The following is a 25421-nucleotide window of genomic DNA, read 5'->3' on the forward strand; positions in this document are numbered from 1 at the left end:
AGGACTGCGTTGCTGTCCGTGGTGCTGAAGTGCTGCTCAGCACCACGGACAGCAACACTCAAAGCTGATCACGCTCATCTGCAAATGATAATAATACACCACTGTAATTGTCTGAGTCGTCTTTCTCTTCATTTGCCAGGCAGCTGCCAAGTTACTACATGTGGGCGATGATGCCTATTCCAGATTTGAGGGATGACAACTCCAAGAAGCTTTTTCAACTTTATGATCAATATGATTTTATGGCATGAGTGAGGACGTTTTGGCTGGTCCTCACTTTGGGCTGGACCACCAAAGAGCTGCGTGAAAGTCAAGGTGTGGTTTTAAGGTTTTAATAAGTTTTGGGTTCAACTAAGAGCAAAGGTTGGGGTTGGGCATTTAAATGATGGTGCTGGGAAATGCATTACGTCAATGAGGGTCCTCATAAATAGAAAAGTACAAATGTGTTCATGAGCTTGTATTAATGCTGTTCTGGAGACATGAGTCTGGTCACACTGTCACATTATGAGGACTAGTTTTTAGAATGTTTATTATACATAGTCTTAGTCTACTGACACACCGTTGTGCTTTTAGTCATTAACTTGCAGGCTTTAATCTGAAGTGTTGGAAAACAATGGCCAATAAAACTTCACACAGTGACCACAAAATGTTTTTCCAAAAATCAAACTGCTTTTGTTGTTTACTTTCCATCATCCACATTTAGTTTTATTCTATCCAGCTGTGAGCAGCGCCTTCACTCCCTTTGTGCACAGCACTGCAGAACAAGTCTTTAAATCATGCTCGCTTGTTTCTTCTTAGCACGCCTGCTGACTGTTCTGAGTAGACTTTTTTCACTTTTTCAGTGTGAGCATACAATCTGCTTCGAGTTGGTTTGCAGTACATAATGTTAATTGTTTGTTTGTGGGGTTTTTGTTTGTTTTTGCTCATCGTGCTTCCACTGAACATTCTTTAAATGAAAGATAAATCATGTTTTGTCAGACCAACTAAATGCCTTTTCAAAATGAACCAATCATTAGTGATACAACCACTGGATTATTAAATCTTTATCATTTTAAAATGTACTTTTAATAAACATATCTACTTCAGATATATTTTTTAACTTAAGTTAATGTTAAATGACATATTCTGCTAAGAATTACTGGGATTTTGAGTCCATGATCAATATAATATCTCCATCTAGTGGATATTGACTAAACTGCACAACTGCACACTATCATTTCAAAGCCAGTGTTAAATGAAATCATTTCTCTGCTGCCTGAGTCCTGCTCTACTCTTTTCCTACTTCATGTCACAACAAGCAGAGGTATTAATGATCTAATTTATGATTTCAGCCTTGAGCCAATTAGGGATTTGCATGATTTTTGAGAACCTAGCATTACTAAAACCCCATTAGCTGTTCTAAAATCAGTGTGAATAATAGCCCGAGAGGCTCACTGCTTGCATAAACTAGCGGCAAAACACCTCAACTCAGTGTGAAAGAATTAAAATATTCAGCAAACTTTTTATTTTCCTGGGTAGAGCAGAGCAGGGGGAGCCCCAGGCACTGTCACCTTCACTCTAGACTCACAAACAAAAATAGACTTTGAGACTTTGGATTCTGCATGAAAAACCCTTCACTCTGTCAGACTCCTCCAGACTGCAGCATAACTATAAATATCTGTAATCACTAAATCCTGAATTATTATCATTAATAATCATTTCAGTTCCTTTTTTATTTTTCTCAGTTCCAAAGAAAGCCACGTCAGAAGAGAGACGGGCATGCGTTGCCTCTTTCTTGTCATTGTTGTTTAGATGCTGGCAGTCAGTGTTAAAGCAGGAAGGTTAACACGTCCTGTCAATCACAGACGGATGCTGCAAAGAGAAGTTGAGGCAGCAGTATATAAAGAAATGAAGTCCAACCTGCCTGGAACAGAAATAGAGTACATTTATTCCCATATACATTATTAATTATGGTTCTTTATTCTCCGAGGCAATTAGATTGATGTTAAAACCTTAATCGTAATCTTGTACAACAATGTACAACAAAGCAGCAGTGATGAAAGAACAAATGGATTTAGACCGTTTGATTTGCAAACACGCAAGACAGATCTGCTGTCGGAGCGACCTCAATGCAATTTATGTGGAAAAGGTGAGCGTGAAAGTCAAAACAAAGGCAGCGAATCAGAGAGGGAAGAGGCCTTCCCACAACAACATGCAACCACGCCTGTGATATTTGAAAGTAATAGCAGATGGTCACACAGTGGTAGCTGGTGTGCAAAGGATTTTTAAAAGTTCAGCTAGTGAGTGAGTGCACACAGTCTGGAGCCAATGCAGCAAACCGTGGCCTTTAAGCCTGCCAGTGTCCTGAAGCACGATGCCAATGCTGAGCAGAGGTTGTTTCAGAGGTTTGAAGCTGGTTTAACCAGAAAATAAAGTTCCAGTAAAATGGTCTGTGTGCATTTAATGCATATATTCCACTCAAGAACAGACAAAGAGACAGGGTGAGACTCAACTTCAGGCTGTGGGCAAACTGCAGACAAGCAACAGTGTGGATGAGCTGCACCAAGTCAGTCCACTACCAAGGCGTCAGGGTTTTTCATAGTGCTGTGCTCTCTCCCATGTGCAGCATTCGGGGGTATTTTGGGCAAAGTTGAGCAAACAGAGCAGGGGATTTGATAATGAAAATGATTTTGAAAGGTTAGTGTATTCTGCACCTCGTGGATAATATAAAATATGCCAATATATCTCCTCACAATAGGGAGAAACCTCTGTACATAATTCATGTGCTTGCAAAAAAAATGTATCTCCAATCTCCATATACACCTTCACCTTTGCAAGAGTCGCCCTGCTGCTGAGCTCTCTAACTGCATGCGATCTCTGAGCAGGCCTGAGGACTGAGGCTCTGAAAAAATGGCTGAAAAACTCGCCTGAAATCATCCACTGGCACGGACACCTGCAGGAGGCTGAGGCAGGAGCAGTGTGTGACGCACAACAGTCAACAAGTGGTGCTTACCTCACTCACCAAATATGATTCCTTGGAGCACAAGTCCTGTCAGCTGCCCAGGAAAACAGGAGGAAATGGAAAACCGCTTTGGAGAAGCGGTCTGAGGCGGGCATAAGCCAACACTTCTCACAAAACAACACTTGATATTTGAGAATACTCTTCCAAGTAAATAGCCAGCAGCTTCCTATAAACATCCGAAATATCCCAATTATTGCCAGGAACTTTCCAACTCACCTACGGGGCATGCACTGCTGTCTCACTTGGGCAAGAAAACTTTGTCCTCAAAGGGCAATTTATTAACACTTGTGATCACTCTAATCTTAGTAGTCCTGCAAGCTACATACATGACATTTAGACTGGATATTCATAGTCAATCCCCTACAGCATGATTGTTATAGTTGCATTTTCACACAAAATGGTTAGAGGGCTCGAAAATCGAATTAGACAGCAGGGCACATTACCCAGCTGGAGTCCTTCTCTATGATCCTCACAGCCTCTTTGAAAATCATTGTTGTGTAATCATGGTGACGTTAACAAAATACCTTCTCTTCTGCAGAGGTAGGAGGAGGCCGTGGCCGTGTCCCCGTTTTTTCCTGATGTTCTCCCCTTCCCTGTGTCTCTTGTGCTCCTGTCTGTCTTTCTCCCTCTCTGCTTGTGTGTCTGTGTGGATGTCTGAATGGAGGCATCTGTGCTGAAGCCAGAGCAGAGCACCACCAGCTGCATTCCATGCTGTAATGGAGCCTCCTTCAAAGACTCAGCTCCGCCACATCCACCTTGCCAGATCATAGCCTCTGAACCAGTCAGTCTATGCTTCAATATTTTTTTTTCCCTCTCCCTGCAGTTCCATCGTCTCTGCTCTTGGCTCTGTCTCCTGTCCCTTGGTCTTGTCTGCCCTGCTCCCCTGTCTCCGGATTCCGCTGCGGACCTGCCCGGCTCATGTTCCTTTCCCATTTGCCCTCGTAATTAAATACCTCAAATACCATACTCAGCTCTGTGTGTCTGTTTTCACTTGGATTACCCTGTTAGTAACTTAATAGTACAATCTGGTCAGATATGAACCAAGCAGAAGATCCAGACTTTTGAAGCACCTCACCCATTTCTGAATGCGGGACCCTGAGTTTTGCCCACATGGCAGCATGTTCCTGGTGGCATGGAGTTAACTCTGCTCAACCCCAGGCTCACAGCAATCAGCCCAAGCCTCAGGCCTAACTTCCAAGGATCTAACTTGCTAGCACTCAATCTCTAGCATGATAGACACAAGCATGCTAGCATCGAGCCCACTTTCAGTCAGCACCTGGGCCAGCTAGCATCTTCCAGTCTGCTAACCTTCAGCAGCCCAACTCCCAGCTAGCAATGAGGTTGTCTTGGCTTAGATGGTTGAGCCTGCGGCCTTCCAGTACTAAGCCTACCTCCCAAACAGTTAGCAGCCAACCAGATTCTGCCCAGCTAGCTAGCCCGCTGCCAGCTCCAGCTCCTGCATTGACAAGCCCCCAATCTGTTAGTCTCCTGCCAGCTCTGGCTCCTGGGTTGGTAAGCTTCCTCCTTGATTCCACTCCCAACAATTCCTAGGCGTCTCCTTTCTAGGGGTCAGGAGTCAGCTAAATGGCTCCCACAAGAAAGCAAGGCTCCCAACAATGTTGTGCATCTCTGCTGCCCACTTCCTCGTCTTTACCGCTGCTCAGCGCCATGGAGGCCTGACGGCCCAGTACCCCAGCCGACATCTCATCTGTCCCTGGGTTGGCCACTGCCAAGTCTGGTTCCTATTTGGCTGCCCAGCTAACACCTGCTTCAGGTTTCCACTTGGCATCCTGGTCGACATCTGTTTCCAGTTCAGCTGCAAAAATCTTCTGTTCCTGCTGAGCTGCAGTGGTCTCCAGTTCCTGAGCTGCAGCAACCTGTTGAGCCTAGCCTAGTCAACTACTTTGAGACTGTCTCTTCCTCCTTCTCTCCAGCAGAATAACCACAGCTTTCAAGCACACTAATCCCCGTCATAATCACCTCATAAACAAACCCTCTTACTGACATGAGATTGCACTTCTGCTTATACAGTCAAACAGTTACAGCTCCTCACACTCCAGAGGCCAGCAGCACCATCCTACTCCACTGTCAAGGAAATGCTAATCCCCTTGTTCTAATTACAAGGACAGCATAAGAGTAGAGTCTGGAAAATGAGTTTGCCACTAAGCTAATCAACGTATGAAAAGGCTGAATTTGTGTGAATGTTAACAACTAGCCATTTAAACTCACAAGATTTATTGAATTAAAGGGGAACTCCAGTTTTTACAATTCAAGGTCAGTTTACTCAACATGTGGAGTTCCATTCATCATCTAAAACTGTTGTATAATGTCCTTGTGGCTCAGGCTTAAAATTTCCAAAATTCTAATAGAAATTCAGTGAATGAAACATTTCACTTGTCAAATAAAATGAATATAATACCAAACACTGTGTGGTGTCAGCTTCTTCAATGGGAGAATTTGCTGCTTTTCTCATTTTAAGACTACGTTAATTGAACATATTTAGGTTCTGAACTGGTAGTTGGACAAAATAAGGCATTTGCAGATGTCACCATGGGCTCTGGGAAAATGTGAAGTGTTTTGTTTTTACTATTTTCAGAAATTTTGCAGACTAAATGTTTCATGAATGAATTATGGATGTAAACTGAAGATTAAAGCTGGGGTTGGGAATGTTGGAGAAACCAGCAGGAGTAAACTAGATTTTGAGAGTAGTGAAAAATCACCTCCCCTCCTTTGAGGCCTCCCTCCAGAGCCCCTTCCCCAAAACACGTGAATGTACACTGTCTGCCTAATGCTGGATGACAAGTCCACAGGAGAGCACTGGGAGAATAAACGCAGCACACTGCTGTCATCACTGACCCAATCCAACTGCCTCATGTCTCAAAAACACCTAACGTTAGCATAATGAATGCAAACAAGAACAAAACTACTGTTGGTACTCACAGCTGTCAAACTAGCATGTTAGTACTGAGGAATTTGGCTGTGCATTCTCTGCTCTTCTTGTGCAACTAGCACACTATAACTTTAGCAATATATCTGCCTAGTCTTGTGGAAGACTTCAGTCAAATGCAATGAGGGGCAGAGTGTGTATGGGTAGATAGGTATGTAGGGGCACCTGCAAGTAGGCCATCCAATCATTTCATTCAGAGTGAAATGAGCTTATTACAAGCCTGTGACACAGATACAGGGTTTCTTTCTTTCTTTCTTTCTTTCTTTCTTTCTTTCTTTTTAAGTGTCAGATCATTTTGTTTATTGACTGCTGTCAGGATGTAAAGATAATTTCCACAGCTGTACCAAAAATGCTTCTAAAATACATCACCTACCTGAGTTTTAATTGATGCTAAAGATAATATGTTGCAACCGGAATTCTAACCAATTGATTTTAAAAAATCTATCTCTTGTGATTCCCCAACTTTATTGAAGTGCAATGCTTAACCACTGTAAAACCCCTTTAAAAATTCCCCTTCCAAAGATTTTCAGTTCTCTCGAACACACACCAACCTATTTATGTCCCTTGTGAGGAAATGACATTGATTTACATTTACATCCTGGAGATTAACCTAATCTAAACCTTAACCACTGACCCAAAAATCTGCTCCTCTGGTAGGCATCCGCATTTTAAGTCTGAGATCTGAAAGTAGCCCCCCCCCCCCCCCCCCCCCCCCCCCCCCACACACACACACACACACACACACAGAATAAGCCATATTGTTGCAGTAACTGCAAAAGATCAAAAGGTGGCAGCAGCAAAGTAGCAAATACTGGAGCCATCTGGATCAGTTCATCAGTTTTGATTGGAGGCCTCATGTGGGGTCATCTAATATTCAGATACGGTGGCAGGGGACCAATTGATTTTGTGTTTTATCAATTTTTAATGCTAATAGGTTAAAAATTACAATTTCTATGGAGCTCCCATTGCTCAAACCTAAACTAACATGACAACTTGGACAACGGCATGTTGCTGCATCGTCACCGCACTGCGACGTGTCATCACCACCATCCATCAGGATCCAGTGAACAACAGGCTTTTCTGTTAAAACCAGCCATCAGGGACATCTGCAAGTGCTTATGTTAATATAGACACATGCTGATATTATTGTAATATATCATCAAAACCAGGATAACAGTATCGACGGTCATGAACACCAAATCCTGCCTGTTATAGGCTGGTTGTGTAAATACAAAAGGTGTAGGGGGCACAATGCTGAGGAAACAAAACAGGCCAGCAGGCACAGATGACATTGTACACTGCACACTGACGTCAGAGAGTGTGTGCATGGATATGGAGGATTAAAAAAAAAAAAACTTTTGGCATAGAGTCAGTGACAACAGTGGCTGCTGTGTGTGTTGCTCTGATGAGATTATGAGGTCATCCTCTCAGCCAGGCGGTTTGATGGAACTGCCAATGTGCACACACACAAAAACCTCAATATTTAAATACCCAAATTTGAGACACAGTTGAGAGTCAGTTATATTGCCTGTAGGCGATGGCCAGTAATTAACCTAGGTGTGTGTGTGCGCTCGCAGGGATATGTTACTACTAATTTTAGATGCACCCTTGCAGTAAAGTGGTTTGTTTTTTGCCTGACAGGCAGCGGGTGACATTTGGAAAGGTTGAGATAGCAGGCAGGAGGTCCGACTAAAACCCTATGAAAATATTAACAAGCACATTCAATGGGAAATTCATACCAGCTTGTTTTACATCTCATTCACACCTTATAGCTAAAAAAAAAAAAAAAAAGACACTCCTCTTGCAATTTCCTTACTTTTATTCAACAGGAAAGGAAGTTGAGGATGTACGGAGGGAGACACTGATGGTAGAGAGGAGAGAGACAGAATAAAGATGAAGGATGGATAAGAAAAGGCACCATACTGTTTTGATTGGGATTCACACTGAGTTCCCCTACTGTGAGTGTGTGTGTGCGACAGAGAGATAAGGCTATGACTCATGCATACCTTCACATAGACTCTAAAGGTACCCAGGTAGCATTTGAAACTAGTGCTGCTGAAATTAGAAGTCAGCATTCTGGTCATTTACATGCTCATTGAGCTGCTGTTTACAGAGCATAAAAAGCCCTCGTGATGAGGCTTCTGCCGCTGAATATTATATTTGTGTACCTCTGAAGCTTCCTTCCATATATTCAATAATAAAAGGCATGTATGTCATTATCTCCACACAGGCATTGAGAAAGTATGTAGCGCAGCTGAAAATAGCCCTCCTTTCTTCACTTGTTCCACCATCGCCTTTCTTTTTCCACCTTTGTTGCCCCATTTTCACTCTCTGCTACCCCACAGCACCCTGCCTCCCTCAGCCCGGCTCGCTCTTTGTTCATTTTCCCTTTACTTTTCCTCCAGTTATCAACACAGTGTTCCAGCCAGAGGAACATTGTGTTCAGATAGCATTTAAAGACAGTTCAGAGCTGCGGTCTGATAGCTGAGTGGAGAGTGGGCCACTGAGGCCGAGCTGCTCTTTAAGGCTGAATCTAGAAATGAAACGATTAATAGACTTGATCAAAAGAAAATAACTGTTGTGCAGCTCTCAAGCAAAAACAGTGGCCGTTTGTTGATTCCAATGTTTAAAGTGCGATGATTTGATGCTTTCCCTGTTTTATATCACTGTTAATTGATTGACTTTGGTTTTTGGACTATTCATCAACAAAAGGGGAATTTCCACCAGCCTCTGACATTCATAGACTGAACAGCTAATCAGGAATCTGTAACAAAAATCAGCTCTGGTTGAATCAATATGCCATATATATGAACAAAAACTGAATTCTTGTTGGTCATAAAATCATCTACCGTTTTAATGTTAAGCAGGTGTAATGTTTACCATGTTCTTCATCTTAGCTTAGCATCTTAGAATGCTAACATGTGCTAATTAGCTTTAGTGTAATAGAGGTTGATTGAAATGTTAGTTTTTGTTTAATCATAAACCAAAATTGTGGACAAATTGAAATTTAAACTCATTACAGTTCATCCCAGATTTCATGGCGGCCCGTGTATTAGCTGTCAAGACATTTTACTTAAAGTCAAGCTCACTGTGAGGCCAGTCAGGAAATCAAAGTCAGTGGGATTCATCCTCCAGGAACCAGAGCCTGGACAAAAGTGGTCGGCTGACTGTCCAACATTGCCTTCCACAGACCTCTGCTAGCATGGCTGAAACTGGAAGTGTAAGAGGTGAGTGTGCTTTAAATGAAGTGCTCGTCACATTGTCAATGAGATTTGTAATTATATTGATTATTGTTTATATTTGACTGTGTGTGACACTTGTTTTATCTTTAAATGAATGTTTCCTTGTTTCTTTTTTTTGCTATAATAGTAAACTGAATGTGACTCCTATCACAGAACAAGCACTTTAAATATGTCAGCTTGGGCTTGGGCAAATTGTGATGGGCCTCATGACTTTCTGATATTTTATCAGCTTAACAATGAATCAAGGCATTAAGAGAGGAAGCTCAAAATATTATGTGTATGTAATGCTCATGAAACGTGGAACATCTTCAAAACTGATATGATGGCACTCAGTAAGTTTCACTATGTTGAAAAATAAAAAATTCCCAATGAATTCTGCAACAGTCTGTGTGCTGCTTTCACTTAATTAATTCTGTGTCCCCAGGACAGATTTGTGGGGGTGGGAATATTGCAAAGGTGGAATTTCCACTGGGGACGGATCCAAAATGTTATGTTTGTTGCCCTTCACTTTTATACTTTCAGGTCCATTTTCTTCCTCACGTCTGTCTGAATGAACAGTCCAGCTGGGAGAAGGGAGACGAGAGGAGCTCATAAAAATGTTGACACACTGGTCTCAGTCGCCTTACATCACTGTGCACCGTGTTTCTTGCCCCGGGTCTTGCCTTTCAGACTACACGACAACAAGCTGCCCTCCCTTACCGCTGGAAGTTGCTGGGGCAGTATGCAGTTGAAAGAATTACCTGCAGACAACAATCTGGGCTGTTTTTGGGCATGTTAAAACAACAAATGTAACGTGTATTTTACAGTTTATATTATACACACGTGAACTGAAAATCAAAGATAAGTGATTATAAGTAGGACTGCAATGCCGAGTTTATGTAGAAATTCTAGTTTTTGCTATATTACCGCTATTATAAGAAACATAATAACCTAATTTAAGTGTAAGTTCTTATCTGGACAATTGATATAGTTTTGTTTTTAACTTCATTTCACCTGGGAGGGTTTTTTCTTCTTCTTCTTCTTCTGAGACTCAATCCCAACCCCCAAAAAGTCAACTAAAGCGGAACAGATAATGCATCTTTGATGTTGCTTCTGAACATGGATTGAACATAAATGCCGTGCAGCCACATCCTTATCTGTGACTGTGGACAAATTCCTCAAGTAGGTCAAAAAAATATCCCTCACTTCCAGGATTTTTGTCCTCTGAAGACATCTCCATGTGTGATCTGGAGGAGAGAACCGAGAGCGAGGAGGAATCTCAAACGTAAGCTTTTACATGACTTACCAAGCAAAACAGGCGCAGGATTTTTTCCTCCATAAATTATGGATCTGTGCTTGTTTCTGCAGCAGACAACCGGCCTCCAACCATCCATCTCTTCCTCAGCTCGCTCTGCCGCTCTCCATATATGCATATGTATAACATGTATGCATACAGAGGGGGAAGGAGGCAAGAGGGCAGAGAAGAGCAGCGAGATGGACAATTATTTTCTCAAGCGCTCTTCTCATGGCTGAAACACACACTTTTTACCTTCAGTCAAAGCAGGTGAGGCAGAAGATAAAGCTCTACGACGGTAAATATGCCTTTTGAGAGAGGAAAACGGGGATGGGAGGATTTAAATAGCCTGAGCGGAGTAAAAGGGAGACGGAAGAGAAAGTTGGCAGAATGTGGCGGAGGAAGGGAGGCAGAGGAAAAGACAGCGAGATGAATCGAAGTGAAGCCTCACTGTCAAGAGAGAGCTAAATATGGATCTAGCAAAGCCGAGTCACTTTTAACCAGATCAAACAAGTCATCAGCATTAACTTTCAGGCTCGTTCAATAATCCTTTAAGGGGCTGCTGCTCCCTGCATTATTGAACAGCACTATATGCTGAGGCAGACACATGCTACGGCTGGGGATCAATCAGCAGCAGACTGGAGCTTATGGCAGATCTCGTCTCTGTAAAGCGACTTTAGTGTCTGTTTATTTGTGTTTATTTTGCTGTCAAAGCGTTGATGAACATGCGTACTGAAGCACTGCGTTCAGCCAGTTATCCTAATCAAAGTTCATCATGTTCAATAGACGCATTTATGTCATCATTATTAAAGCATTCCATGTCCATCAGTTGTGAGCGTTAGTGCCGGTCAGATGCTCTCAGTGCGATTATGATATTATCTACGCAGGCTGCTCTCTGCTGCGCGGCATTAATGGATTTTCTGCTGGTGGTGCCAGGCAAAGCCACGCTGAGCTGAACTTTGATCACACAACAGGCTTTGTTATGTTCAGGGCCTGCCCTGGGATGGGGAATGTGGTTTAGAGCCAGCTCATGTTGACTGCACACCAACACCAGCATCTGAAGTTCTGACAGCAGCAAAGGACTTTCTGTCCCCGTGGACCTCTGTTATTTGCGTTACTGACATCATCAATTGATAAAATAACATCTGACACATCACTACAAATTAATGTGACTCGAGTGTCTGTTCCTTTTTTAAACAGACCAACACAGGGGGGTTGAACACTGCATGTCAAAGGCATGATCACCTATTACTAGGGATGCCGTTTGCTGATCGTTGTGTTTTGTTAGCAGCTGGTATAACAGTATACGTCAGTTTGAATACTTTGTAGTGTATTGGGACGTCGTTTGCAAATGCTGCGAGACTGAATAGTGTGAAGAGCCAAAAAGTAAATCTCGTTCAGTGGCGTTGTGCTATTTCTTTACGTACCGGAGCGCACCTACTAAGTTGTGGCTTGTTTCAAAGGTTATGTAACTCAGACAAACATCTAGCTAAGTAGCATTAGGTGAGAGCATGGATGTAATCAGCAAGGCATTAAGCAATACAGGCGGATGAATGGTAAAGGGCTCTGTATTTGGAATGATTTCAGTTTCTTACTGGTGCCGAGCCACGTTCGAAATATCCAGCCTGAGGAAAAGCTGCAGCGCAGGCAGGGGTAAAGCTCATCTCTGAAAACGTAGTTAAGCGAGCTTTCAGTTCCTGCAGGCGTTGTGGATGCAGCACGAGTTGGTCGAGTTTAACAGGCTAGTGTTGGAACATTTCCTTTCAAATGCATCACAAATAAAGAAACCTTCAGAAGAGAGAGAATTATTTACTTCAATGTGCTGCTCAAAGGCTGCCAGCATCTTTCAGCCACTTGAGATGATGTTGTGAGTCACTCAGTAGGACACCTTTGACCATTCCATTTGTTTTTACTGGCTCGCTTACATGCAGTTAGTGTTTGGATGAGTCTGTCTGTGCTATGCCTATCGCTGTACGTAGTGAGGTCTTAACAAAAGAGTATCTACGGAGTGCCTCTACGTTCTACGTTGCACGAATCCCAATGTCACATTTTAACTGAATATCGGCCGATAACCAGTTTACATTTACAAAGAACGCCCAAATGTGTTCAATTATTAGTTTCAGAAGTTGTTACTGATCCTGTGAATAATCAGGAACATAATTGGAATAATTAGGATAAACGAAAGTGTCAGTGGTGGTAGAGTTTCCTCAGTAGCATGGGGTAAAAAGTCCCAGCGAGCGCTCAGCTTGATCCAAGCCGTTTCCCATCAAGCATTTCACTTCTGCAGCTCATGGAGGAAAAAGCTATCCCTCCAAACTGCACGCGTCTTGTGAGATTTCCATGTCTCACCCAGCCGAGCTTACAGAGAAAGTCGAACAAAACCATTAACCATCATGCATTTCACTCAGCAAGACAGCGATCGTGTTCCACAGGCCTGCTGCGCCTAGTTACTGTTGCTATTGGACAAACACCGTTCAGGGGTGGGCTTAGTGAATGGTCAATTAAGATGGCACAACCTCGGATCAAAACAGAGACTGTCCGGAGAATGACGCCACTCAAAAAGCACAGAGGCAACGCAAGTTCAGCTGAGTTTATTCTTATTCACATTTAAAAAGACTCTCATGGCAGCACATTCTTCCACATATGCCTGCCAGACATTAATCTCAAAATCCATTGGAAAAAAAAAAGAACTTTAAAAAAAAAAATCTCATCATAAGACCATAATTTTCAAAGGAAATCAGGGATAAAAACCCACAAGGGTAAGACGGTGGAAGAAAGATAGAAAAGCAGCATTTAAAACTTTGGGTAGGGGGGGGAAGAAGAGTCTTCTGATATAACAGAAGTGCCATGTGCTTTTTTTTTATGAGTGTGTGTGCGTGTTCTGTCTCTGAGCAGGCACATTAACAGTCAAAGACACAGACTTCAACTTCAGATCAATCTCTATCAGCGTCACAGGTGCTGGAGAGCCAACCAACAAATGATGGAGCCTTCAGAGTGATGAAGAGACAGAAGGGGAGGAAGAGAGGGAGAGAAGCTCAAACCAGGCAGGAGCTGCTGTGTGTGTTCAGCCTGTAGGTGGTAACTGACTGCTTGTGAGTTGTGTTCTTACTACAGTCAGTAGGGGCTTTGTTTCTGCACACTCCTGAGACACACACACACACACTGTATACATGTAATCCATGTGTGCTGCACTGTGCACACACTAACAAAAATAGATCTGTGTGTGGTCTCTCCCTGTCCGTCTGTCTCTCTCCCTGTCTGTCTCCTGTGCTTGGAGGGTTTGTTGCTTCTCAACAGAGCCCGCTGTGATGTTGGGAGCATAAATATAAATACCAATATGTTTCCGAGGAGGCGTCCACGCAGCCTGTGCCGAGCGGACGTCGGGCTAAAACCACAGCATGTAAGGCCTTTCGAGCTGAGGACATGAACTTTGACCTTTATACATGTGATTGGCGGGAAATGGGATTGCAAAGACGGAAGAAAGCAAGAAAAAAAAGATCCTTGCAGCGTCGTCTTGTAGTCAGTGTCATCATCTTCATCCTCAGCTTGGAGGCTGGTTACCATAAGAACGAGCCTCAGCTTCTTCCCATCTATGTGTGCGTGTGTGTGTGTGTGCGTGTGCGGGGTCACTGGTACTGGAGGTAGTTCTTGAGAGTCTGTGGCAGTGGCAGTGTGTCGATGTGATGGATGCGCTCTCTTCCCAGAGCCAGTCGAGCTACCCGTCTGCACAGGTCCATGAGGGGGAGGGGCTCCGCTGTGAGGGACGAGAGAGACGAGAGACATGGTTAGCGTCCAGACAATGAGTGCAGGCTTCCATGTGCGAATCTGGCTTGATTTGTTTACACCTGAGGCTGACTTATACACCTGCCCCAGTCAAGGTGCTGTGGGCCTGAAGCCCAGTGGACACCTTCATCAAAAGCCCTCCTCAGATGTGGAATATGTGACATTGCAGTCTTCAGCTGTCTGTTAAAGCAATGCTTTTGTATCATTCACACGTAGGTGTCCTTTATGTTAATGTTCCTTCGTTCAGACATGACAGGACATTTATGAAAAGAGCAATAATGTTCGTGTAATATTTGGCACCTAATGTGTGAGAGGGGACGCGATCGCTGCTGGAAAACTGTGTTGATTTGAAAATTAAAGACTTCTTTTTTTCTCATGTCTATTAATAGATTTCAAACTAATTTTCATGACCATTTGGAGCCTGAGGGTGCACTTTTTCTCCTCAATTTCATCATTCATTAGGTGGAGAATTCTTCTGCCTGTACTTTATAAAACATGACAGAGCACAAGTACTGAATGGCAGCATGTTCCGTTGGCTTACGTCCTATTTGCTCACATGCTTTATGTAAAGCTACTCATGTATTCATTCAGGCAGCAGGCATGAAGTGAAAGAGAAGATAAGGAGGGAGACGGCAGGTCAGATCTTACATTTTATCCTAAGCAGGGGATGAAAACATGCATTAAGTTCCTGTACGGTTAACCTTGTGCTGCAGCAACCTCTCCATTAATCTGATGGCATTTAATTCAGGCTTGTGCAGCTCAGAAGTGACACAGAAATGTTACCAGGTCCACCCACTGAAGACTGATGTTGTGACACACATAAACGTGGCTCTGGCTCTTACTCTGACATGTTAACATATTTATGCAATGGGGTTCATGTCTGGATGGAGATCAGATGTAACACATCAGCCAGCTTTGGCTCCTTCCTATTTCTGGTGACAGCGGCATTAACCAATAGTGAAGACAACACAGAGGAAGATGAAGAAGGAATACCAAGAGATCCTCTTCATTCTCACTCATGCTGGACCAGAGTTGCATTTAGTGATCTAGCGAAGCACTTTCAGGTTGAAATTCTCTTGTATCACAGCATGAAGGGGTGAAAAGGGGGCACTATTACCGTGGAGCAAAGACGACACTCTGACAACGCAGCCAACAAGTAAGTCACTGAACTATACCTACGTCAGTTCATACACTGTAAACAACTGCGAAATCTTGCATCAGTCTCTAGTGCACACACTGAATTTCATTTCTTTTACTTTAAAGACAACATCTTTAAAGTCTGACCTCATCAGCTTCATTGATTTTTAAAAATATCTAATTATTGTGAATTTGATGCAGCGACAGATTTTGGGACAGGAGGGACTAAAGACGAGAAAAGATGTGGAATGCTCCAAAAACACCTGTTTGGAACATTCCACGGGTGAACAGGTTCATTGGTAACAGGTGATAGTATCATGGTTGGGTATGAAAGGGGCATCCTGGAAAGGCTCAGTCGTTCACAAGAGAGGATGGAGCGAGGTTCACCACTTTGTGAACACATGATTGTCTGAAGGAGATTACTGCATGGGCTGAGGAACACTTTGGAAAACTGTTGTCAGCAAACACAGTTCATTTGCAAGTGATAGCATCTTTTTTTTTTATTTCCGTTTTTACACAATATCCCAACTTCTTTGGAACTGGGGTTATACTTTCAGAGGCAGAGGTATAACAAAATGAATGCCAGCTGTAATCCATTGAGCTGCTTCTGTTTCATGCTGCTGGTATTGTGCACGCTGGCTCACTGTCACACAGTCATGGATTAGTGGGAGATTTGAATAGAATAGAACCATTGTTAATGTAATTAGAAACCTGCGATTTTCCCACTATGACAAGTCAAAATGTCTGCTGGGAGAAAGGCCTATGAAAGTACCCCGCTGCAGATCTACAAAGGCTTTGTCAGTCGAATCACTGCGCTTCTTTTTCATTCCGGCAAAACGAGATCAACAGCATTGCACGCTGTAAACTTAACAAACTGAGTCTTGTTTCAAAATGACCTCACGACAAAACTAACTATGGTGGAAGCAGAGAGGGGTCATGGAAACAGAGGGCAGCGCGGCGCTGAACAGCCTGAGGCAGGGCAGCGTGACTCGTGTCTGTTGGTTGCTCTGACGTTTTCAGCTCCGGTGCTGACTGACAATAAAGTCTGCTAAACTGATTTTGAACCAGACCCTGGAACAACCTCCTCCAAAGTTTGACTGACAGCGCTGTCAGCTGAACGCTGGGCCCTACAGATAAAATAGGAGACTCATGTAGGAGTTTAGTGTGGGGATCAAAATGAGAGTGCTTCACCTCGAGGACGGAGGTACAAACACGAATATATACACAGATCTGGAAACTGCTCCGAGAAACATTATGAATTTCTCCACAGTCTCTGTGCATAGACAGTCATAGCTTGTTGTTATTGGGGCTAAATGTGCTTAAAATGACTTTTTTCAGCTCTAGATTTAATTTAATGGATGTATGTTAATAACAAGCAGCAAGAGAAGCAGCGCATACTAATACTCAAATATCCAGCATTGTAAATATATGCCAGTACAGCATGGCAAGCTCCCTCCCACCAATTTTGGAGGCAAATGATGTCTATGTATGTCAGACAGACTGTTAACTGCTGTCCCTTTACAGATGTCAGGCTGCTCCACCTGGAAGCACCATCTGTTTGGGCCGAATTCCTGCTGTTCAGAGTCCACGAACACGCTGGGTGAAGGACATGAGAGGGGGAATTTACTGCACTTGCATACAAAAATATCACACGCACACACTATTTAACAGGCTGGAGATTGAAAAGACAAGTTTGTCAGAGTTTCCATGAACGCGTCTGTTCTGCATGGTCTATATGACTGTTTGCATAAATATTCAAAAGAGCACACACGCGTGTAGCCTTGGTGCTCTGATCTATGGGTGGTGCCAACATTTTGACAATAAGCTCTTCTTCTGGGCAGAGACCCTGACACGTTTATATCAATAAATCATGGCATCAAGGCTACCAGTGTGGTTTTGATTCAGTGTGCAGTCAGCCCCTTAATACTGCATGATGCTTTATGGTGATTCTGTTCATCTATTGCATGATAAAAATACATTTGCTTCTGCTGATGAGGGGCTTCAAACATGCAAACACATCTTGCATTATACAAACAGAGAAGCACACCAGCACAAACAAGCCTCCTCTGTGACTGACCGAGCCGCTGCTCCCTGAAGACTATTAAAAGTGCACCACATTACCACACAACCGATGCCCCCTACCAAACACATGAGGAGTGACGTCTAGTCTGAAGCGTGTTCATGGAACCGGAGCAGACCCGGCCCGTCAAGAGACCTCAGGCATTCCTTTTGGACATGAACTGCTGCCCTGGTGGCTACTGGATGGTGAACATGGAAATACAGCTAAAAAGGAAACAGGAGCTTGTCAGTAGTGAGCCATGAATCAGATAAACATTGACTCAGCTTACATCATGATTCTAATTAAAAGCAGATCGGCAGAAAGATCTTTGCTTAGCGTCTCAGTGATGATGAACTTCGGGTAAATCTCTTCAGAAAATCCCCATGCTTTGTGCGGTTATTTGCAATTTACAGTGAACTTTTGCAAGAACATCTCGGTGAATTGCTGTGCTGTGTCTGGTTACTGACCTTTGAAACGGCAGCGAGGGGAAATAATGAAATCCACCAGTGACCAGAACCTGACGGGGTGTAAAGAAATGGAGCACAGCTATTTGAATTTATTTGACTGCCATGTGCTTAATGAAAAGCCTTTGTCAGAGCACCTTGGGGACAAAGTGGCAGAGTGTGGACTCATTTGTGGTCAAATCAGAAAGACACGATGAATGAACTGAATAGAGACGACGTGCAGCGATATGTCCAACAAGAATGTACAGCTGATAATTCCTCATCGCAGCTAGAAAAAAAATACTCACATCCCTCCACGCTTTAGCACACCAGCTCGCAAGATTTGCAACTAAGATGCTCAACTGATACTACAATCACGTCTCCATTTATTCAGCACCTTGTGACCGTCTGAACTCTGCTCTCATAAATAAAGGACTTAGATCACACGCTCTATACATCTTTCCACATCTGTGGAATGAAGGACCCCCCTGAGATTGATGTACTTTCCGCTGGGCCTTACAGCACCCATCAATCAGTCTGCCCGAGCGATCACAGCCTCCACATATAGGTGGTTTCCATAGTAACCAGCTCCTCACACCACCCACAGCGGCGGTGTGATGTCACTGTACTGGGAGCATATAGTCACAGATACACTGCGTGTTACATGCACCGCGTGTGTCTCCATCTGTAAGCGCGGCCTGTAATGTTGGAAATGTTCGATCAAATGTTGCTGTTTGGTAGAAAAACTGCTAATCTGACGCGGACAGCTGTGATGAAAAAAAAAAAAACGTTTCACAACAAGAAAAGCAGCTTCATCACAGGAGCAAACAAGAAGCCAGCTGCACATTCCATCGAATCACATTCAAAGGAACTCCACTTCAATCGGACTGAGATTCAGAAAACAGTGTAAAAAGATCTCAGCGTGTGAGGAGATTTTATTCTTAACAGATGCCAATTGTGAAAAGGGTTAGCGTTCTGTGGAAAGCGCTTTGCTTTGCTTCCATTTGGCAGATTCTGATGGAACTGAGCATACTGAAAAACCCAGAACGTGTGTGTTTTCTCCTCCACTGATGCTCTAACTGGTTTGACAGACAGGGACCATGCCACACACTGACCCGTTCCTCTCTGTGGAAGTCTGATTTCAGTCTGAGTATATGTTCATGACCTTTACACTGCCCAGCACACATGTGACACCACTGCTCCCAGACGGAGGTGAATCACAGACCTTCAGCATCATTACTCTCTGACAACGCTCTCCTGGGGGAGACGATGACGTGACGATGCCACAGATTTGCTGAAAACCAGCTAATCCCTGCTGGCACAAGCTGGTCTCTATGGCAAAGGTTGCCTGGGGTGACAAGTGATCCTCTCAGGCAGAGACAGGAAGTGCACACTGTCCATCAGCTGGTATTCTGACAAATTAACAACACTGCAAAGTGGTTTGAATTGGGATTTTCAGGCTACTTCTGCTTAAATGAGAACACATTACGGCTAAAAACTGACATATTGCTGTTCTACTCGCTGTCGGTAACTATGGAGCTCAGACTGTCATTTGTGAATATTTTCTTAAATATCCCACAGCATATGACAAACTTCTACAACTTTAAATGTAACAGCTTTGAAAGCACTGGCTGATATCACCATTTCAATAACAACTTCAATGCCAATGAGAAATCTTCCTCAGTGAAAAGGCCTCATTCATTAACTTCACACTGACCTCAGGGGTCTTTCTTTCAAAGGGAGCCCTAACATTAACTTGACATATAATTTCATAATATTTACATTATATATTCTTTCTCGACCATATAATGAACGCTGGAGCCAAAGTGCGTGGGTCGGCCTGTTTAAAGCAGCCTGCATCTCACACGAAAACCCTGAATGACTTTTAAACTAAATCAGAATGAACAGGCAGGTTTAATAATCAATCCATGCTAATTAGCTGGAAGCATTTCAGCCCCCTCTCCCTTTCCTCTCAAGCACTCAAGTGTTTTCTGCCATGGCAGAGACTAGTTTCTGACAGATTTATGGCACAGTTAAGAGGAGATGGAGTGTGGGAAAGTGTGGTTAAGGACGACTGAGCGCCTGACGCACCGTTGGACTATTGAGGCCCGGCGGGCAGGCAGGCGGGCAGGAAGGCGCGCAACACCTATCTAACACTTAATCAAGAACAAAGTTGAGGAAGGGGAGTAAATTTTGGGACGACGACGCGTCAATCTGCCCTCACTAAGGTGAGATGGCCAATATGCAACCAGTGATAGTTCCCCCAAGTTTCCTGCAGCCTCGCACCCGCAGCTCAATGAATTTGCGTGGGTATGTGTGCAGAGTATCAACACATCAGCTCACCGTGACAGACAACACGACCCACTGTTGTCCTACTTAGAAATAAGGGCCAAGGATAGGTCCTTTTTTTTGGCACATGTTCCAATTTACTGCTCAATTTACCCCTTCATGGCGAGCAATGTACCTGGGTAACAGGCAAGGGTGCCGACTCCCAGCCATGCTTATCTAATACATTAGCATAAAACTGTTGGGGCTGTCTGACCTAGTTTTGCGATGCCAGGTGTGTGTGGCTCACATATACAGCCCTGAAGGTGTGAACACATCTCCGCTCCCCTTTCACCAACAGGTCAAAGGGTGACAAAAGGGAGGAGAGCGATATATTTATGGACGGACAGAATTAGATCAATGATGTACCAGATAAAACAGAAAATTGGAGCAGAACAGTGAGGTCAGCAGCAGGGAGGATGCAATCGCAGAAACCATCGCTCTATGCCTAATTGGAAATGCAGGTGTCCAAATCGAAACGTCCACTCAGAGCGGAAACCAATTGCTCACTGAACTAGTGATTCCTGCCACTGATGATATCTGCACCGCTAAGCCACTGAGGTTCAGACAAAGCATGGACCGCTGTCAATTTGGTCCTCTGCCGCTCTCCCACTCTGCTCAGGAAATGGAGTCTAACCCTGCGTGATTAGAGCACTGTCATGTGTGTATGTGTGCGCACCTCACACACACACACACACACACACACAATTCAACAACCATTTAGACACACAAACACTAGCTGTGACACTGATGACACACTTGTCCATGGAGAGGTGTTTTGGCTTGCGTGTCTCTTTTTCTTCTTGTTTTCACTGAAACTAGCAATAGCATTTTTTAATGCATTACACAGCATTCAATCACTCAAAGTGATCTGCACAATCTCATTTCAAATCTGAAACCTGTCAGCGTCTTTCATCGTATCTCTGAGGAAAGGAATGGTCTGTATCTGAAAATGAGTTCATACATGGTGTTCACCTTGAACTGAGCGAAGATGCAGCTAACTGTGACTATACCAGCACTTCTGCAGGTTTGGGCTTAAGGACGTGTTGCTATGACAACAGCTCCAGATAAACTTTTTTTTTGTTTTTTTTAAACAGGGAATCCCTCTGTCGAGTTAATTGTGAGAACATCCTACACGCTGTTTGCCCCACTGCTTCTCTGATGTCCGCCCTGTCTCTCGCTCCTCTTCCGATTCTGTGAATTAAGAATTTATTTCAACCGAGCCAGAGTTAGTGGTCATCGTCAGAACGGTGAAGAAGGTTATGTTGAGTTTTACTTTGTTCTTGTCACATTTGAATGAAGCGTGTCTTACAGTGATGAAATTACTGTTTCTGTGAATGGAGTCTGGTGGCTTTGGAGAGAGCGATACAGCATCTGTTTCTAGTTAAATAAAAAGGATCTCTGTAGGGAACTTTTCCACAATGTTGTCAGACACTTGGAATAAAAGTCTGAGCCTGTCAGTGGCAAAAACAAACAGTTTAAGTGGACGTACATTGACAGTGAACAAAACGTCCGGACGGATTACATTGCAGCGCCTTTTGAGGCTGCCAGCTGCAGCTCTCTTGCTAAATACTAAAAAAAAATAAACGGAAAAACTGTTGTCTCCACTAGTCAGTTGGATACAAAAACATGGGAAAACAGGATCCATAATCGCATAATAAGTGACTGGAATTCTTCCTGTCCTGCTTGTCCAGGACATTGAGATGTTCCAGGACACATGGACCGGCACCAACCGGAAAGTCAGCACACAAGGTCACCTTCATCGATTGAAAATGAAATGTGGGCCAAGCGGACACGAAAAATTACTCAAAGACTTCTATTGAAATAATACACAAGTTATATGCCTATCTTATTTGATTTGAATGGTTTGAACCTGTTTTTAAGAGGGAGAAATCGAATGCCAATTTTGGACAATTTTGAGAGCCCTACTTACTCCACATAGTCAAGGCCAATCACAGTGTTGCATTATGCTCTCTAAAGAACACACAGACTGTCTGATTTTCAATCCAAGGTAGCTTTCTGCAAAGCGGTGTACAGCTTCAACCTTCATTGATCCAAGGTCTGAGCTCAACTTACAGCTTACATCTGTGCTGTGAATACTGCCAACAGCTCCGAACTGTGGACAGGGAGAAAGAAGACATCCTATTTGCATAGGCCAAGGCCTTGGCCAACAAACTAGTGAGCGGGCTGCCTAGTCGACAATTAACCACCTATCCACCAAAAAGTCAGCTTAACCCATTTCCACAGCAACCTGCCACCACAATGGGGCGTATAAAGTCTGAAAGGAAGGATTAGTGTTGAAATGGATGAGGAGGAAAAAACAGAAAGAACAAAAGAGAGCAGGAGGGAGGAGATGAAACACAATGAGGGCTGGAGTCAAATAGGGTTCATTTGCAAAAGGGGAGGGCAAGTATGTCAGTAGTGTGTGTGAAACTCCTCCTCTTCTCTGGGCCGTCTTGTTCAGGTGTAAATGAGTTTGAATCGGCTTGTTGCCATTAGACTGGCCAGACCACTGTGGTGTCATGAGGCTCGTGGTGGGGAAGAGAAAAATATGACTTTCCAAGAAGAGGAGGACAACAAGATTCAGAAATCCCACTGTTTTGTACTTTAAGATGACAGCAAGTCAGAGGTATGAGAACCTGTAAAATCATGTCTCAGTAGGGTTCACTTTCAAGTGAACCCTACTGAGACATGAAGTGAAGTGTTGACTGAAATGTTGCAAGGATGAGAAAACTGCATTAATGCAGGGCATTAAGGGACAATACAGACAGGAGAGAAAACTCTAAGGATACTTATCTCTTCCCGCTTCCCAGGGAGAGAGAGATGAAGAATAAAAGCGTAAGCAGGAGGCAGGAAGGAGGGGAAAAAAGGAACGTGAATAGACTACAAGACATGTGAAAGAGCAAGAACCCAGAAAGCGAACAAAGAGTGAATCCTATTTGAATCGCTATAAGAGGATGCACAAAAGCAAGGTCTGGGAATAGGGGAGCACTGCCATCTCCAAGCATACATATTGATGCTTCAATTCTCTGAGTTACAACATGGAGATGTGCCTTATGCCGCTTATCACACACTGATCTCTCATGTGCATTCTGTCAGAACACAAGCAAGCATCCACACTGCGAAGGATGTTGTACTTGGCAGATATGAACGTATGAATACAGAGAATATCATGTTGATTAACGTGTTGCTATCATTTTTGAAGTCTACAATGAAGCACACTGGAAAGAAACAAACAAAAATAAGTGATTGATGTGAGTTCATAATTTAGCACCATTAGCCGTTTCCACTGGAAAGCTGTTTTGCCATCTCTGAGCTTCATTAGTGTGGCAAAACACAGACTGGCAGACTATGCATGCACTTTCATACCAATACACTGCAAGCCAAAAACCTGCTTGATTTTGTTATTTGTAACCATTTTCACAAGAAGCACCCGGTTCTATTTCTGACATCCCCTGGGTGGAAAGGCTACAACTGTACAACTATGAGCTATTATCAATAAAAAAATCAATGCAACACAACCAGTGATGACATCTTTTTCCCACACATTCTTTCTGCCCGTCAAAACCTGCCACCTATATCACCCATAATGCAACTCAGAGAGGATGTTGGGACACTTCCATATCTATTCATTGCAGATGCACCTAAATATTTTGGTGCTTCAACATCATATTTTCACTTTAGCCAGATTTTGCACTACAACCAAAACAGTGAGAATATAAACTACAGGCAGCGATGAGCTTCCAAATACTGCATTTCATGAGGCATGATTATGGGCTACTTCATGTCATGTGCATTTAAGCAGCTTAACACATCCACACACACACCTAACCCGACGTTTCTCACTATGCACGGCCAGACGGTGAGCTCAGAGGCACACTGGGACATCCTCCAGAATTCCTCCTCTACTGGCTGCTGTCTGCCAGCACACATACACACACATGGCTCGCAGCCATGGACATGGTGTCCGTGCCTCACTGTCGGCAACGCCTCCAACCCATTTTGGGTCTTTGTGCAACATGCAGGCCAGAGCTGAAGGGAGGACTGAGGGCTATTACACAAGCTGAGGGGCAGACTCGATAGATTACTCTCCTAGTTGGAACGATGACATTTAACAGAAAAGAGCAGCGGGGCAGGAATAAACATGGAGAAAGACAAACTGGAACACACACTCAAACGCACTGTCTTCGGCACAGTGGCCAGACAGATATTCCTCTTACACCTGAGGGCTGAATAAAGTTTCCTTGTTTTGCTCTCAGAGTGTGTGAAAAAAAGACTTCAGTGAAAAGTGACTGAGGGAAACAGACTTGAAATAGAACACAGGGAGCCTGTTTAAGCCACTTCCTATTGGTAAACAAAGCAGCAGTCCTTCTCATTACGGGCTTTTTATAGATCAGAACAGACAGAAATGTACACTGCACATCCATCCGCTTTACTCTGAAGAAAAATTCATCTACAAGTCAAGATTTCAAACCCTGTACATTTCTGAAGTCTCACATCTGGGTGTAAAGTATTAGCCACTGCAGTGCTGTTGAGGATATCCCCTAGATGTCACATACATTAAACAGGAAAGACCATTTCAGTCACTCTAAAGACTGCATGACTGACTTTTCCCAGAGGCAGTTAGCAGTTTAACTGTCAAAATGACTTGGCTGATTTAGACTCCGTTCATTCAGTCCATCTTCTAAATAACTGCACTTTGTCGTACGACGAGAGACACACATAACTGTCCATAACCCATGACTGATGACTGAACACGCGTCGTTCCTAGAATCGGGTTTCCTGTACTCATCCTCCCTCTCAGCTCTCTGGTCCTACCCTGGGTTTTGTCACCAGATTCCCAAGTCGTTACGGCACAAACTGTACACTGTGCCTTTACAGCCTTGACGAGCGGGTCTAAATATAAGCCTTTCCGGAGTTTCATACATAAACAAAACATCTCTGCGCTGAGAAAAATTACCTACCGACCACGTTTCCGCAGGGACGCGAATGCAAACAATGGTGTCGAAACAGGTACCAGTCTTCATAATTGGAAGGCGATCAAGAAGAGGGATATGAGTCATTGACATTTCAAGAAATACAAGTTATTACAGTTACATACAAAAGTCTAACGTGTGTGTGCAACTTTACTACAAATCAAACTGAATTCGGCACTGACACTCACCAGCTTTGACACCAAACACGCATGGAAGCAAAGAATTCTGTGGAGCAGAT

General features: G+C 43.5%; 1 protein-coding gene across 2 annotated transcripts in view; it reads right to left on the bottom strand.

Moving 5' to 3' along the window:
* Window positions 1-13036: 13036 nt before the first annotated feature.
* The window catches only part of LOC143323846 (SPRY domain-containing SOCS box protein 4-like), a 38191-nt gene continuing 25806 nt past the window's right edge, over window positions 13037-25421 (bottom strand). For both annotated transcript variants that reach the window (XM_076735960.1, XM_076735961.1), the window contains exon 3: window positions 13037-14214. In XM_076735960.1, coding sequence (XP_076592075.1) covers window positions 14087-14214 — 128 coding nt within the window. In that variant the 3' untranslated portion in view covers window positions 13037-14086. The remainder of the gene's footprint in view (window positions 14215-25421) is intronic.

The sequence above is a fragment of the Chaetodon auriga genome, chromosome 7 (assembly GCF_051107435.1).
Source record: "Chaetodon auriga isolate fChaAug3 chromosome 7, fChaAug3.hap1, whole genome shotgun sequence".
NCBI classification, from domain to species: Eukaryota; Metazoa; Chordata; class Actinopteri; order Chaetodontiformes; family Chaetodontidae; genus Chaetodon; species Chaetodon auriga.